The 16,555-nt window shown below is 41.3% G+C and overlaps 1 protein-coding gene across 4 annotated transcripts in view; it reads left to right on the top strand.

The window, feature by feature from the left end:
* Positions 1-16,555, top strand: part of Lrrc6 (leucine rich repeat containing 6) — a 109,215-nt gene that overhangs the window by 42,300 nt on the left and 50,360 nt on the right. For all 4 annotated transcript variants that reach the window (XM_036208432.1, XM_036208435.1, XM_036208434.1 and 1 more), the window contains 5 exons: positions 4,098-4,289; positions 6,992-7,069; positions 11,464-11,529; positions 14,964-15,033; positions 15,700-15,795. In XM_036208432.1, coding sequence (XP_036064325.1) covers positions 4,098-4,289; positions 6,992-7,069; positions 11,464-11,529; positions 14,964-15,033; positions 15,700-15,795 — 502 coding nt within the window. The remainder of the gene's footprint in view (positions 1-4,097; positions 4,290-6,991; positions 7,070-11,463; positions 11,530-14,963; positions 15,034-15,699; positions 15,796-16,555) is intronic.

Genomic DNA, 16,555 nt, shown 5'->3' with positions numbered 1-16,555 from the left:
ATACAGAGTCTGCAGGAAGGGCAGATGAACATCTTCCCTCTCAGCTTAATGAAGAGTGGGAAAGATGGGTAGTGAGCCATCCCTGCCTAGAGTCCAGAGAACATGAAAGGGGAACTTGCAGCACTTCCCATGGTGGTGACCTGGGAATGTCTCACAGGCAACGCATAGATGTTAGGAGGAACCAGGCTTGAGTTGTTCTAAAGGGATACCACCAGGATAGTCGCCACAATAAGAGACTGTGGCCTGAATTGTCAGTGTCAGACATTAAGGAGCTGTCCCAGAAGGATCAACTAAGTATATTGACCACCTCAACAGGGAACAGTGTGGTTGGAGAACTCTTGTGGTATCTCTAAAAATGACTAAGATACCCAGGAAGAGAGAAGCTGTTGCCTGGACAGAGAGGCATCACTAGGAAGGTTACAGGAGCAATGGTCAAGTGGGCAATGACACTCAATTACATCTCCTTCCCATCCTCCCATGCTGGGGACTATAATCAGGCATAATGATATGGGCACAGAGGTGAAAAATAGTTGGGCAAGAGATGGGGAGTGGACTGTGCATCTCTCCCAGGCAAAACCAACTGTGATCTTGGCCAAGACAAATTGCAACTTGCAGAGGGAATCAGGGGTTTCAGCTTGGAAGTCTCAAGTTTTATTTAAACTGTAGACATTTTAAGGCCTGGAAGTGAGTCTTAGCTGGAATGAGTTTATTCTTGAACAGCGATTGTAGGTCCTGCTGATGGGTGGGAAGAGGGACAAAGGAGAGTGAATTTGAAGGAGTGCATAAGATGGAATTCTGTTCTTTCTCTAGAGAGTTCCGACACTATCATCAGCTACATACATTTGGATTCAGTTTGTTTTTGAAGACTTAAGTCACTTACCTAATGCCTCTACTGGCTTTCTTTACCAAAATCCTTTCTGTATTTTATCTATTTATTGAGAATTTCATTTAAAGTGTTTGGATGATACTCTGTTCTCTTCACCAACCCCTCCCAGATCTTCCCCTCTCCTTACCCACCCATTTCATGTTCTCTCTCTCTTTCTTAAAAAAAAGACCAAAAAACAATGTGCATGTGTGTACATGCACACACACATAACACACACACACACACACACACACACACACACACACACACACATCCAAACACACATGTACACATACACACATATATCCACACACACATACACACATATACATACACACAACACACATACACACAATACACACACACACACACATACACACAACACACATACACACAATACACACACACACACACGCACACAACATGCACACTCACATGCATGCACATAAGACACACACTCTCATACATGCATGCACACACCATATACCACACATGCATGCACACATATAACACACACACATATAATACACATGCACACAACATGCGCACTCACATGCATGCATATTCACATGCATGAACACAACACATACACACACTCATACATGCATGTACATAACACACACACACACACACACACACACACACACACACACACACCACATCACACCACACCACAGAATCTGATTTGTGTTGACCAACCGCACAGGGCACGCAGCCCACCCTGGAGTGTGGTTGATATACCACACTTTAGCTCTAGGTCAAAGCACTTCCTTTCAGTGATTTGAATTCTTTTCTTCAGTGACACCCCATTGGAGAAAACTGAGTTCCCTTCACTGACAGCTACCAATTGCAAATAGTATCTTGGTTAGACGTGGGACTTTGTGTCCACTTCCTTTTTCAGTGATGGGATTTTGTCTGGCTTGAACCTTGCTTTCACAGTTGCTATGAGTTCATGTGTTCATCAGTCTTCATGTGTATGGAAGACACTGTTTCCTTGGACTCATTTATAGTCTCAGCCCCTTAAAATCTATCTGCCCCTTTTTCCACATAGATCCCTGAGCCTTGAGGGGAGGGATTCAATTGGACATTCCATTTAGGACTGAATGCTCCAAAGTCTCTCTCTGTACATTGCTTAGTTGTGGGTCCCTATATTAATTACCATCTGCTGCAAGAAGCATCTCTGATGTTGGGAGAGCAGTGTGCTTATCTATGGACAACATGTCATTAAGAGTCATTTATTGCTATGTTCATTTAGCAGAATATAAGTATTAGTATTTCATAAGTAGAGGTTTTTTTTTAAACCATTTTTTATTCATCTACTTACTTTACAACCCGGCTGCAGCCTCTCCCCCCATCCACTTCTCCCAGTCCCTCTCCCCAAAGACCCTCTCCCAGTCCCCAATCCCTTCCTCTTCTGTCTCTGTCCAGGAAAGGGCAGGTCTCCTATAAATATCAACAAAACGTGGTCTATTAAGTTGCAGTAAGACTAAGCTCCTCCACATGTATTAAGGCTGGGCAAGGTGACCCAGTACAAGAAGTAGGAACCCAAAAGCCAGTACAGGAGTCACAGTAGTGGATAAGTAGCCTGAACTGGCTGCCTCCTGTGACTGGATTGGTGCCTGGCTCAATTGTCATCAGAGAGGTGTCATCCAGCAACTGATGGAGACAGATGCAGAGGTCCACAGCCAAAACACTGGGTAGAGTTTGGAAATCCTGCAGAGGAGGAAGAGAAAAGAGTGTATGAGCCAGAGGGGTCAAGGCCACTATGGGAAGGCTCACACCATCACCTGATCTAGGCTCATAGGGGATTGGCTCATAGGGGATTGCAGGACTGAACCAACAACCAAGGAGACTGACCTAGGCACTCTGCATGTATGTTATACAGTAGCCTGGTCCCTTTATAGGACTCCTAACAGTGAGAACAGGGGCTGTCTCTGACTCTTTTTTTAACCATATTTAACTTTTAGATTGTAAAGGGTTAAAGTAAGCCGACTAGCCACTTTATAGGAAAATATCTAAGGATGCAGCTAATTAGTCCATTGACAACTCACAAGATGTTGTAGAGTGTTACTGATACCCCATAGGTTATGTTTCTATACCAGAAAGAACTTTAGCTCTAGGGCAAAGCACTTTCTTTCAATTATTTTCATTATTTTCTTCAATGAAATGTCTAGTTGCAATTTACAACATGTGAAAAAAACCAAGCATACCTTTTTCCTATGTTCTACCTGTATTGTTTAAATTTCAGTAATTTTGCCCCATCAATGTTTTTCAGTAACAGCCCCCAAACCTAATGAACACTGAGTAATTATTTAACGTACCTATAACTAATAGCTTCAAATAAGTTTTCATTGAATACTATTTTTTAACAGAGTGTGCATTCTGGGGAGTGATGAGGGGAGAGCGTCCATACCAGTGTTTATTGTTTATTAGTATCATTTTCTCTCTACTAGAACAGAACCATGTCCTGAAAGTGGTCTCATGGTCTATCTTGCCCAGGATTCTGGCTCAGTAAATGTCTTGAATTCATGTCTGAACAAATGCTGAATAGTTCATAAAATCCTCATTCAATTACACAGAGAGATCATTTAATTCCCAGACAATACACAAAGTAGGATAAAAGGGAGAACAGAGAGCTGATACCATATGCAGCAGCACAATCAGAAGTGAACCATGAAAAATAAAGTGGAGGACATACCACGAGGAGCCCCACATGTCTCTCAAGAGCATTTATAGGGAGACATTATTGAAGAACCGGGAAATTAAGTGATCTCACTGTCTATTAGAGCCAGAACTAGGAGCAGTGTAGAGAGAAGTTGATGTGATAGGAACAGGGCTGGAAGTGGGGAAATGCAAAGGTTCAGTGATCTCCATGTTCAGCTGATCATCAGAACCTCCTACAAGATATCACAAGGACCCGTGGGCCCCACTCCACATCCGTGAATAAACTCTGGTGAGAGTTCAGAAATCTATTTATGAAGCTCTCCAGCCAACTCATATTAACTAGGTATATGCATACTCGGACTGGATACTCTGATATTTTCAAGATAGAAGATGAGGGTATGCCTTGGTGCTGAGCCAATTATTTCCTCCAACTTAGCGCATGTGAACTCCCAAGGATATTTGTCATTTGCAGATATGAAGTTAACATAGAAAAGCACAAAGCATTAAAGATGAGACTCCTATGTCTGTTCTTGGGCTTACATGCTCTGGGTCTGTTTGCTTTGCCCAGCCCATCTTCTGTAGAGAACAAAGACCATCTCCAGGTACCAGACACACAGGAAGAGGGACACAGTACAAAGAAATCAGATGAAAGTGAAGATGACTTGGCATTCTGGAACAAACCCTCTTTGTTCACTCCTGAATCTAGATTGGAAACTCTTCGACACATGGAGAAACAACGTAAATCCCAAGATAAGTTAAGGTATTCCATTTTTCCCCTGTGGTTGCATGAGACAACACTCTCTCGTGGACTGTACATTCATGATTGTACGTTTTATCTGTCGTCTGTGTCAGACCATTATTAACTATCACACATGAATCTTCCCTTTTCCAAATATAGCTTTTTTGTTGAATTTTATTGGTTAAGTTCTATTAACATAACAATACATGTTTAGAACATCATGGATTGACATTTTAGATGGGATTTTGTTTTATTTCTTTTTAGCTGCTTTACATATATCTAGAAATAGCATGGCCTAGGTTAGAAATACTACTTAAGGTTCAAAGGAAAAGATTATTTTGTGGGATGAATGAATTTCTTTAAGCCTGTTTGGTTAATTTATAAAATTAGGTATTAGAGTTAATTTCATTAAGCTTTTTATTCTCATGGTACAACTTTCCTGGACATTTCACAGTGTGATGTTGCTTTGAAGAGTTTAGATGTAATTTCACTACTTCTTAATTTCTAGGATCCATAAACAATGCTTTTGTCAACTACACCTTTTCATAGATAGGCTGTTTCTTTCCACTCCATGTCAGTGCTGAAGTCTAGTACGTATAGTATATCACTAACAGGGGTACTTGGAATGTGTGAGCTTGAGAATGTCATCAATTAGTTCTGAAACAGCTGTCTACATAGCAATGAGATGAATAAATAAAAAAAAAACAGTGTTTTCTATGATTGTCAATGGAAAGCAAGAAACTGAGTAGAAAGACTACTACAATTCTTTACCACTTCTATAAAATGCTCTTCAGTATTTGGAGAGATAGGGAGGTGCAAAATGTAGTGATTTGTTTAAGGGCACACTTTGCCTTGAGAAGAGCATGAGAGTAGCATCAGAAAATGAGCATTCATGTCCTGACCCCACTGCCCTCAGTGATGCTTGCAAGTACCTAACTTTTCATCTGGTCCTCCTCTATTAAGCAGAACACATCACTGGTTTTTATACATCACTGTATTATTTGTTTTTTGAGAAAAGCAGATTAGCCAATTAAACATGAATATTCTAGACAGATTTAAAAGCCCTTTGATAGTTTTTTGTTGTTGTTTTTTCCAGACAGGGTTTCTTTGTATAATTTTGGTGCCTGTCCTGGATCTTGCTCTGTAGACCAGGGTGGCCTCAATTCACAGAGATTCACCTGACACTGCTTCCTGAGTGCTGGGATTAAAGGTGTGCACCACCACTGCCCAGCCCTTAAAAGCCCTTTGAAATATAGACTCTATATATTTGTAGACTTACAGTTTTCTTAATATATGTACTCATGTACCTGAATATGTATTGATTATGTAAGTATTATATATATGGGGAAAGTAATTTATACTGCACTAAGCCTAGAACAAGAAGGAAATTTTTTCTCCCTAATACTTAAAAAAGTACAGCTGATTTGAATGGAGGTCTCAGTCACCCTGTTTAGTCTCTGAGATGTATGCCTGCCTCACTGAATACACAAGCAATTTCATTAGTTGGGAGAAAGCAAGAACAACAGGGCAGCCCTTTGCCCTACCTGAACTCTTGTCCATGCTGGTAAGAGCAAAGCTCAGTGTTTCTGGATTTCTTCCTTGTCTTAAGTCACTAAAATAACTTGACCATATCAGGAAGCTCAGTTAATGTGGAAAAGAATTTGATATTAAAACAATAAAAGTAGACTAACACAAACTCTCTATTTAAAAGAGAGTAAAATTCAAGGCTCGTGATTACCTATGGTTATATCATCCTTTCTTGTATCCCTATGTGCCTGTTTACACATTCAAATGTTATTTGCAGTAAAGAAAAACATGTGCTAGCTTTTTGCTTCACATATTCCATTTTATTCATTTTCTTCTATGCTGCCGTTAGGCACAGTAAGAATGAACAAACTTGGGTTGCTATGCTTTTTCCTCTCCCTGTAATTATGTAAATCACCATTAATGTCTGTATCAATAAACCTCTACTGTGAGTTTAATGAAGAGTAGTCTGGGGCTTAGCTCGGTGGTCCAGCACTTCCCCGGCCTGTCGGTGCCCCTCGATTTAATCCCAGCTCTACACAAAAAAGTAAACTTCCATGTTGCATACTTGCTTTCTCAATACACCATCAACATTTTTCTTCATCAGTGTGTAAAGAGCCAACATAATTTTAACAGCTGTGAGGTGCTTCTCAATGTTATGTAGCATCATGGAGCCAATCAGTCCTGTATCGATAGACATTCTTGACACTTCTGGAAATGATGCTGTGAGAAGTGTCACTTTCAGGTTCCTTATGCATCAGTATTTTTATTTCCACATGGATTTTGCTTGTATTTCAAAAATTGTAATTTTTAACTAAAGTAGAAGTTCCATATACACATGTGGAGAATTGACAGTTATCTGGGTAAATCCTGCATAAAACAGACTCATTTAAATATTCATGAGTATTTCATGAAAGGGAATTTACTTCCCCATTTCAAATTCCCTGGCAAATTGTCTTGGTCACATTTTTGCTTTGGAGATACATCTGTAACTATGTAAAACTTGGCTTGAGTTTTGACTAGCAGTGTAGAATTAAGAGGACTGACTCCGTAAGTGAATTGTGAGTATAGTAACAAATGCCTGATCAAGTTTCCTGAAGTATTTTGCGAAGATGTATTAGTAATGTTTATACTCATTTTGTTTTCCTCGACTACTGATGCCTGCCCCCTTGGTTTCTCCCATAACCTTCAAACTGAAGTGGAGATAAGAAGAAAGTGAAACCACCCCGGACTTTGGTCACTGAAGATGGGAAGGTCCTGAATGTCAATGAAGCCAAGTATGTGAGGACAACTGGAGACACTGAGGGTCCACTAGTGCACAAACACTGCTGTGGCCTCTGTGGCAGGCTTGCTCTGATGAGAGCATGTTGACCACTGTGAATGCGTTTGATGAGTGTAACAGGAATGTCATTTTGTGCATGGTTAAAAGCCAGACATCTCTGGTTATTTCTAGTGCATAATTCTCTTGGTTTCTAGAAAACGATCCTGACATATGGAAATCATAGTTATTTATGCATCCCATGAAATTTTGGACCATATACAGTTTTATGCCTGAAAACTGTCACTGCATCATTGTTGTGTTTATGAATTTTTGAAATTCTGTCACAAGCAATCTGTCTGAGAACATCAAGGCATCTCCTTTTTGTCTACATTTTCCCTGGAATACATCTACAAAGCATTCAAAAACTAGAGAAAGGCACTACTTTAAATACCTTAGTCAAGGAGAGACGTAAATCTGGAAATCCTCAAGTCTCAGAATACCTGAGCTACCCTGTGTGTCTGTCTGTCTGAAAGCTGAGAACTAGAGAGCATACCCACAGTGCCCTTTATAATCACAATACAGATAAGAAGCCTATGGGCTAAATCTCATTAGCTTCATTTCATTACTCAAAACCCATTTATTGCCATCATTTCATTTGCTATGCCATTACCACAACAAAGATGATCCAGAGTCATCCCAGGCATTGCTCATCTTCACAGAAAGCATGTTTGGCCCACAGAATATCATCTCTTTAGGTCAGCGATATGCATAGTTATTAAGCCGATGCACCGGGCTTGTACACACTGTCCTAGTGTAATGATTTCCATGATTGGGTCTCTAGAATCCCACATGGCATGCCCCCTTTTCATTCAGCAGACAGGAATGCAGCTCCAGACACTAGGCTAGGTACCATTGATGCAGCAGTGTATGTGACCAGAGCTGCCTTCACTGGACCTAAAAGCCTACTGGGAAGATACTCTGTCTTCAGCTTCAGTGGGAAGAAGGGAGACCCTCAGAACCTTACATACTCTTGTACAGAGCACCATTCTTTCTACCACACTAATTACCCTACCTGCCCTAAAGCCAGTTCTCTTGAGAAGACTCAGAAGAAATGACTCTTTACTGCCCCCTAGTCCCTTCATTCCTTGGACACCTTCATGTACCAGGTCATCTGTTCTCGTCAGAATTATACCCCCTTATATCTATCCCAATTTTCTTTCCCCTGTCCCTGTCTGCCATCCACCTGAATTTTCTGGATTTTATAGATCCATCACCAGCATCATTCCCTCCCTCAGGTGATGTACATCTGTGTCCACTGACTAAGACCAGAGCTTCTGTTTCTACCATTGACCAAATTCTTTCTCTCCACTAACCTCAGGTAAAGTTATAGCCTGCAGCAAGGTGCAGCCTATCTGACTCCCTTTACTTAAAATCCCCCAGCCCCTGTTGAGTGTCCATTCCTTCTTCTTAGTCTTCTACATAACCCCAGTCAGTCCCCCTCCACCTGCCCTCTCAGTTCATGGAAGATCCTGGCACCTAGATCCCCATTTCTCTGCCTCATCAACCCCAACCTCAGTCCTGATGACTTCTGACGTAATTTTTGTCCCCTCAGCTCAGTCACAAGATCCTGATTTCATTCCTCTCCTTGCTGCCATCAGTGGCCCATGTGCTGAGCCTTAACCTCATCAACTCACTGAGCATCATCCCCAGTGTCACAGACTCCCTCCACTCCCAAAGCCACAGGCTCCATTCACACAGGAATCCAAACACTCTCTAGCTTTGCTTATGGTCCCTACACTGTGTTCTCTTCTTGATTTGGTCTTTATATCCCTCACAGAAATTCATCCTCAGCAGAATCTTCAGCTCCCTCTTTTCCCCCTGTCCATCATCACCAACTCACAAATCCAGGCATTGTTTAATCGTGAGCATTCCTCTTGCTCAGTGCACATGGAGTAAAGCATCCATCTTTACCTGCTGATCATTGTATAGGTGCAAGGCCACAGGTCTCAAGGCAACTGTTTGCCCTGTACTGTCCTGATAAACATTCTTTCAATCACTGGCAAGCAGTGGTCACACCTCTTCCTCCTTCTCATCCCCTGCGACCTTATGATCCTATAGTCTTAGTCAAAGACCTTGTTTCTTCACTGGAAAACAAACAAACAAACAAAATAAACCAGGTGTCTTCTGTTTCCTGTGGTAGGCACTATTCTTCTATGATGGCTGAACTTGCTGGCTCACTGATTCAGCATCTCTTACCATCAAAGGCTTAACTTCTCAGTGACTCCTCTCCTGCAACACTCCTCTGCACTCCCCTGGACCAATCAAACCAGCACACAGGCAGATTTCAATAACTTTAATCTTAACAAAAGCAAGCCCTCTCCTCAAATTTCTGTCAACTTCTGCTTCTCTGGCCCAAGCAGTAGACAAATTTCTTAGCATACTTGTCAGTTCTCAGTCTCTGACATTTTATTGTGTATTTCTTCTTCTTGTTCTTCTTGTTCTTGTTCTTGTTCTTGTTCTTGTTCTTCTCCTTCTCCTCCTCCTCCTCCTCCTCCTCCTCCTCCTCCTCCTCCTCCTCCTCGTCCTTCTTCTCCCTCTCCCTCTTCCTCTTCCTCTTCTTCCCCAATCTCTCTTTTGAGGTAGGGTTTCTATGTGTAACCCCAGCTCTCCTGGAACTCTCTTTGTAGACCAGAACATAAGGCAATAATTAAAAATAAATCCTTTAGCTTTGATTACAGCATTCACACTATGCACAACAACTTCCTGCCTCTGCCTTGAGTTGAAAACTTCAGTATTTGGTGAGCTTGTTGGCATTAGGTGGCTGGTATACATGACTGAAAAAGAATAAATGCTTTCTATCCCCCCTACTTATTGCTCTCACCTCTCCACTATCCTTACCTCCCACTGTCTCCCATCTCAGTAACAGTTATTTCCCCATTGGCACTAAAGCCCAGATCCCTTGATTTCTTATACTCCTCTCCCTGACTTTTATCAGTGATTTCCATACATTCTTATTTCCATAGTACTAGAGACAAACTACACATCAGCTCCTTCACTTCTGTCTTAGAGTGGGCCAATGCTACCTTTCACCTAGACAATTGCAACAGCTTGAAAAGTAGTCTCCATGATTCATGTGTTGCTGTGATCTGTTACTCTCAGCTAAATAAAGGAGTCAAAAAAGGACACTGACGTCGTTTCTTAAGGGAAATTCCTGGGAAGTGCCTACAACTCATTCCTTCGTATGCCCTAACCTTGGCTCAAGGGAGGGTCGAAAATAGTATCTTTATTCTGCATAGCCATATGCTTCATGGGTTCTATTACTAGTGATAAAGGGAAAATTTTCCTAGTGATACTTGACACAGGAAATCAAAAACAAAAACAAAAAAAACCTCTAAAACTAGTTATGCAGGAAGAGAGTTCAAATTGGCTGACTGTAGAGTTGTCGGATAAGTAGAGAGTACCCCACACAGAAGGCTCCCAAGAGGTAAGGCGTGCAGTGCTAAAGAAGCCCTGTATGGTTAGATTGTTGGTAACAACAAGGGTCTTTGCTACAGCAGACCTGAAATGGACAGCCAAATTTACAGGTTAATTTGTATTTTCCAAACAATTTAATGTATATTGTTTAATGTTGTTGGGTTATACTGATTATAGTTTAATAAGTGAGTTGCTCTAAATGAACTGACCAAGGAATTCTGTGGAATATGCTGCTAGTGGAGCAGTTATACATAGGACTCAGCCAGGGGATGTAGTTGAGGGGTCAGGGGCTTTGGCCCTTGCCTCTCCAGGCTCCTGTGTCTTTCTCTGAGCACCTCTGTGAACCTCTGTTTCTTTGGCTATAAAATAGATGCTATAAATTACTGGCTCTGTCTCAGCCTTTCCCAGGACAAAAGGGATAGCAACATGAAAAAGGATGAGAAAATGTGGCAAGGAAAAAGATGGGAGACCGCCAGGGACTTGAGGAATGGGATGCTGGAAGCACAGCCCATAGAGGCAGCATTAGTGCATCCCAGAAGGACACCTATGCTCTAGTCGAGTTCTGGCAAACTCAAATTAAATGGGAAAGAGCACTTCGGCCACCAGGTGTCTCCATCTCTGCACCAAACCAAAGCTTTGCATATGACTTCCCTTAAAAAACTCTCGTCAACAAAGTCAGCAAGATTAATTTATCGATAGGCTTCCTAGACATCTCAAAAAAACAAAAACAAAAACAAAAAACCACAAAAAACAAAAACAAACAAAACAAAACAAAACAAAACAAAACTTAAATTAGCATAGATGTTTTATTGTCTAATTGGCAAAGTAAGTTTGACATCCAGGATTTTTATATATCAGTTGTCATTTACTTTTGATTATATGATGGGGTTATCTTTACAATGTACTAAAACACCCCTCTCCATGTGTCCTTTATAGACTTGATTTCTCTTTGAAAGATGATGAGAAACACAACCAGATCATCCTGGACCTGGCTGTCTACAGGTAAAGCATTTTATATATTCATTCCCATGGCCTTCCCATTAGATCTCTTTCTAGGTGGCAACCCCTTGAGTTCTTAAACACAGAAATGAAAGTCAGTTTGCTGTTTTAAAGAGATAGAGTGCTCACTGTAATTTTTTAAAAAGATTTATTTTTTTATTTTATATGTATGAATGTTTGCCTGTGCCCACAGAGGACAACATAGGGCACTGGAGTCCCTAAAGCTGGAGTCACAGGTGGTCACGAGCCAATATGCTTGGAACCTAAACCCAGGTCCTCTGCAAGATCAGCAAGTGCTCTTAGCCACTGAGCCACCTCTACATCCCTCACTGTAATTTTAAATGTGCAAAGATGATAAAGGAGGAACCAATAACGCCACAGCCCCATGGCTATGGACTTTGGAATCATATTGGCAGATTTGAATGGATTCTCAGAGCTACGCTGTTTTCTGATGTTCATATCTCAAGTACCCTTTGCTCTAGGTCTGTTGCTTTACTTTGACAGTCCTCTTTGGTTTACAAAATGCTGTGACAGAACGATGAGCCTTGGATGGTCAGCCTTCTCCTCATCCCACCTTAGAGCCCTTGATCACAGACAGAGACATTCGGCTCTGAGCTCCCCACGTTATGACTGGTTCTCAGTTGTACTGGTTCTCCAGTGGACAGGCATGACTACAGTGGCAAGGTGACCTGTTTGCCCCCTCATGTCCACAGCAGACTGTTAATTCTCTCTTCTAAACGTCCTGGGGCTTGACATTCAACACTCAGCCTGTATCATCCCCTACCCTTCCTGTAACACAAACCTGAAGTTATCCAGGTCACTCCACCTCATTGCTTGACAGTGTTAGATTTGGATGACTGCCCTGGTGACTTCTGATCATCCCATTCCATTTGAACCTACTTTGCTGTGCCTGTGCCATTCTCATTGCCAATGTCTCTGTCCTTCAGCCTCTGATGAGATGTCACCTTATGAGAGAGGACCCTGCCCACTGTCTGAGAAGAACAGGGCTTGCCCTTCCCCAGAACTTTCATCCACTCCTTGCTCTTTGCTAACCTTTTGACAAAGTACAGATTTCCTTGTGTTTTTAAATTCTGAGGTCAAGGAAGAAATGTTATTTGGCCTGTACACCTCTAGTACCTGGAATAGTAGCCAGTGCCTATTAGGAGGATCATAGCTGGAGGGAGGGAGGCTGGGAGGGAAGTACAATAATGGAGTCCATGAACATATCCATGAAAGTTCTGGTAAAGGCCTGTGTGTAGCTAATGGCTTCTTACATGTTCTGTGTTTCATTTGATAGTGCAGTAGCTGTGGGAGGTGAGAGAGACCAATACTCTGTAACGATCTAGGAAAAAGTGTTTTTTCAGAGAGTGACTTTTGTCAAAGTAAACAATAATTGGAGACGCTGGACCTTAATCGCCTAGGTCTTTTTCCAACTTTGCTTTTATAATTGTGGCAAATTATGCATAACATAACATATTCCATGTCAAGATGTTTTGGAATATACAATTCGGTAGCACTTGGTAATACTACAGTGTTGTTCAACCACATTGTTACCTCAACCCCGTATCTATCAAGCAGTCTTCATTTCTTCCTCCTCATGGTAGTCGCTAATGTAAGTTCTGTATCCTTAAATGAGCATATGCTAGATATTTTATATAGTTGGAGTCATACAGTGTATGGACTTTGTGCATGCATGGCTTATTCATTTGTGCCACATGTTAGAATTTCCTTCCTTTGTATGGCTTCATGATACTCCATTGTGTGGGTATACTACATATTGTTTATTTTTCAGTCTCTGTGTGCTTGTGTTGTTTTCACTTTGGCTATGCTGAATGGGGGTTGGTCTTCGATGCTCTCCTCTTTTTCACACCATGCTCTTTCCCCCCACCTACTCCATTCTCTGCCTACTTGCTGCCTGCTCCTCCCTGCCTATGAAGGAAACCCCATCTTTCCCATACTGATTTCATATCCATCATTCTTACAATGCTCCAACCTCCATTTCTGGTTTTCTTGGTTGTTGTTGTTTTGGGGGTAAATATTCATAGTTTCACCCTTTGCAAATCTTCTCACTTTTAGGTTATTTCTGGAATTTATCAGCACATGAGACTATCTATGAAGTTCAACCCATTCATAATGGGTTTATTCAAAAACCACAGCATGCTTCCCCTGTGGGAGGCATGAGGAGATTGTCACCAGCATATTCCACATAGATACAGCTCTCCATTATCGTATACCTCCTGCTTAGGACACAGGCATTAAGCAGTCAGACACCTAGTGAATAACAATAGATGGAGGAAGGCTCTAGGTAGGAAAGTATGTTAGAAGGGAGAGCTCAGGGAGAAAGAGTATCAGAGTGTGAGGCTGGGGGTTGGCCAGTGGAACTTGATGCCCTGAACAATGAGAACTGGGAGATGAGAGGTAGTTTGCTCTATAAAGAACTGGTGGAAAACAGACAAAGGCCCTGTGGGCAGGTGCTGGTGAACATGTAAGAATCCCAAGCATGGGAGAGGACTCTGTCCTCTTTTTATTTCAGCTTAAGAGCAAATGATGTAATACTTTATTAATATGAACTGTCTAAGGGACACTGCTTGTGTGTCTTCATAGCACTTTTAGAGGGCAGAGTGCTCTTCACTGTACAGAGAAAGAAACAGATTGATCAGGAGCTCGGGGATGTGGTCTAAGGCCGTGAAGCAGGAATCAGAGGAGTGAATTCCTCACAAACCTATATGACTCCAAAGCTCGGGCCTTTAGTCCCCACCCCCAACCCCTTGGATGAGCACTCCCTGTCTTAATATTTGTGATTTTTGAATCATTGCCCCATTTTCTTATATTCACAATCAGTTTTTAAAATACAGTTACTTGACTAAACTTATTTTAACGTGTGGTGTAAAATCTAGCTGTTACATTTGGCCAGGAGAAAAGAACGGCCCAGCCTTGGGTGACTGCTGTCCCTGGAAGGTCCCTGCTGTACCTTCTAGGGGAAGAAGCTGCCATTCCAGCAGTGTGGGTCCAGGGCACCTGTGGAACAGCTGCACGGTACCGAGGCGTCTGAAAAGAAGAGCTGGTGCCTGTTGGCCCAGAGTGTTGTGGATTCAGCATTCCCAGCTACTGAAATCCTAGGGGCTTAAAATAAAATATTCATGGAAGAATATGACAGGCCAATTTTTTTTGTGTGTGCAAACCTCTGGCATTTCAGACCTCAGATATTTTTGGGCTAGGGGCAGTCAATGCCAAGTGTACTTGTATGTCTAAAAATGAAATTGCTGATATATTGAATTTCCTCTGAACTAGGAATAATTTAAGGCTGGTATTTTAGGACCAGTTTAACGTGAACATTTTAAACTTTCTTCATCTAAAGTGGTCTTGTAAGCATGCTTTCATGCGTTACTGAATGTTTTCTTTGACAATTACTAGATGTGGTATGCTTAATTTTGAAGGTACATGGATACCTCATTAATTGAGGTTGATGTGCAGCCAACTTACGTTCGAGTAATGGTCAAAGGAAAGGTAAGCATAACTGTGGAGTATTATCATGTTAAAGTCTTGACCTATGGTGTGGGGTCCCATTTTAAAAAACAAAACAAAACATTACCTAATCAGAAAAACCCGAAACCCAACCAGTACTGTTTTGTAGGCATGTGGTTTTATTCCATAGGGATGGGATACAGTGTGGATGGCTGTTACTTTCATGTATCTCAGGAATATGATGGCTTTACACCTGCACCTCGTGCATTGTAATCTTTCAAAATTCATATCATAGCCATACAGTTCAACCGAATGCCCATTCTAAGTGGTCAGTGAGTTCATTCATGGAAACTATAATTTTGTCATGTTGAAATAGCATTTTTTGCTGATTCTGAACATTCATTTGGGTTATCCAGAGTGACATTAAAATAGAAATATGATATTTTATCTACAAATGACCCTTCCACCCTAAGTGCACTCATGAAGATTTCACTGATTGTGGCTGATGAATATCCTTTAGATTGTACATAAATCCAGCTCACACAGTTCATGCATACTAAGAATAGCTTATGTCCTATTTTAACTCCTCTAAACAGTTTTCTTGATTTAACAGTGTGTAATGATGTTGTAGTGAAAAATACCCTTAGGGTGGGCTTTTCCTTTTCACATGTCCTTGTTCTCTCTGCCCCCTCATTCTCTCACCTCCAGCCATTTCAGCTTGCCCTTTCTGCAGAGGTCCAGCCTGACAGAAGCTCTGCTAGAAGATCCCAGACAACAGGGCATTTGCTGATCTGCATGCCCAAGGTAGGACATGGTGTCAGGACAAGTTTCAAGTCTGAGTATGTTGGTTTTTGAAGGAATGTGACTTGTTGGGATTGATGATGACTTCTGATTAGGGTGTCCTTAGTTAAGAAAATAAGAAATACTCTCACCTCTGCTCAAGTAGGAAAACAAAGGCCTCTGAGGAGAAATTTCTGAGACTGAGGTGTAACTGAGGCCCAGGGTGACTCATCCTTCCAATCTGGTCACTTCTGCAGACTAGCACTTGGAGTGACAGATCACAGGGTTCTTCTAAGTGAAGCTGGTTCCTATGATCCTGTCTGCTGCATGGGAGTCTAGCTGGCCTTGGTTCTCTAATGATAGTGTATTTGATTTCTAAACATTGAGTTCAATAGTTTTATAACTTTGGAAAATTTATTAACAGTTCCAGGCTTCTAGTTTTTATGATTTTTTAAGAATGAGAATGTGAACAAACACACAAGAAAAAGTGTTCTGTGATGCTGATAATGTAGTTTTTTAATAATATAAAACATTTTTTCTTAAGCTTTATTCATTTGGGGGAAAGTAGTTGATGCTCTATTTATATTTTCACATGGCAGTGGGTCAAGTTGATTTAGTTCAATACATTTATTGAATACCTACCTGCTGTCAGCTGCTAGTTTAAAGATGAATATGAATATGAATCTTTAATGATTCTAATTGGGAGACATGATTATAAGTGTAACTTTGACACAGTCTAAGAAAAAAAAAATCATGGAGTCCTGTGCTAGAGATATTGGAGTTG

Source organism: Onychomys torridus, chromosome 16 (assembly GCF_903995425.1).
Source record: "Onychomys torridus chromosome 16, mOncTor1.1, whole genome shotgun sequence".
Taxonomy (NCBI): domain Eukaryota; kingdom Metazoa; phylum Chordata; class Mammalia; order Rodentia; family Cricetidae; genus Onychomys; species Onychomys torridus.
This window is presented reverse-complemented; position numbering and strand designations above follow the sequence as displayed.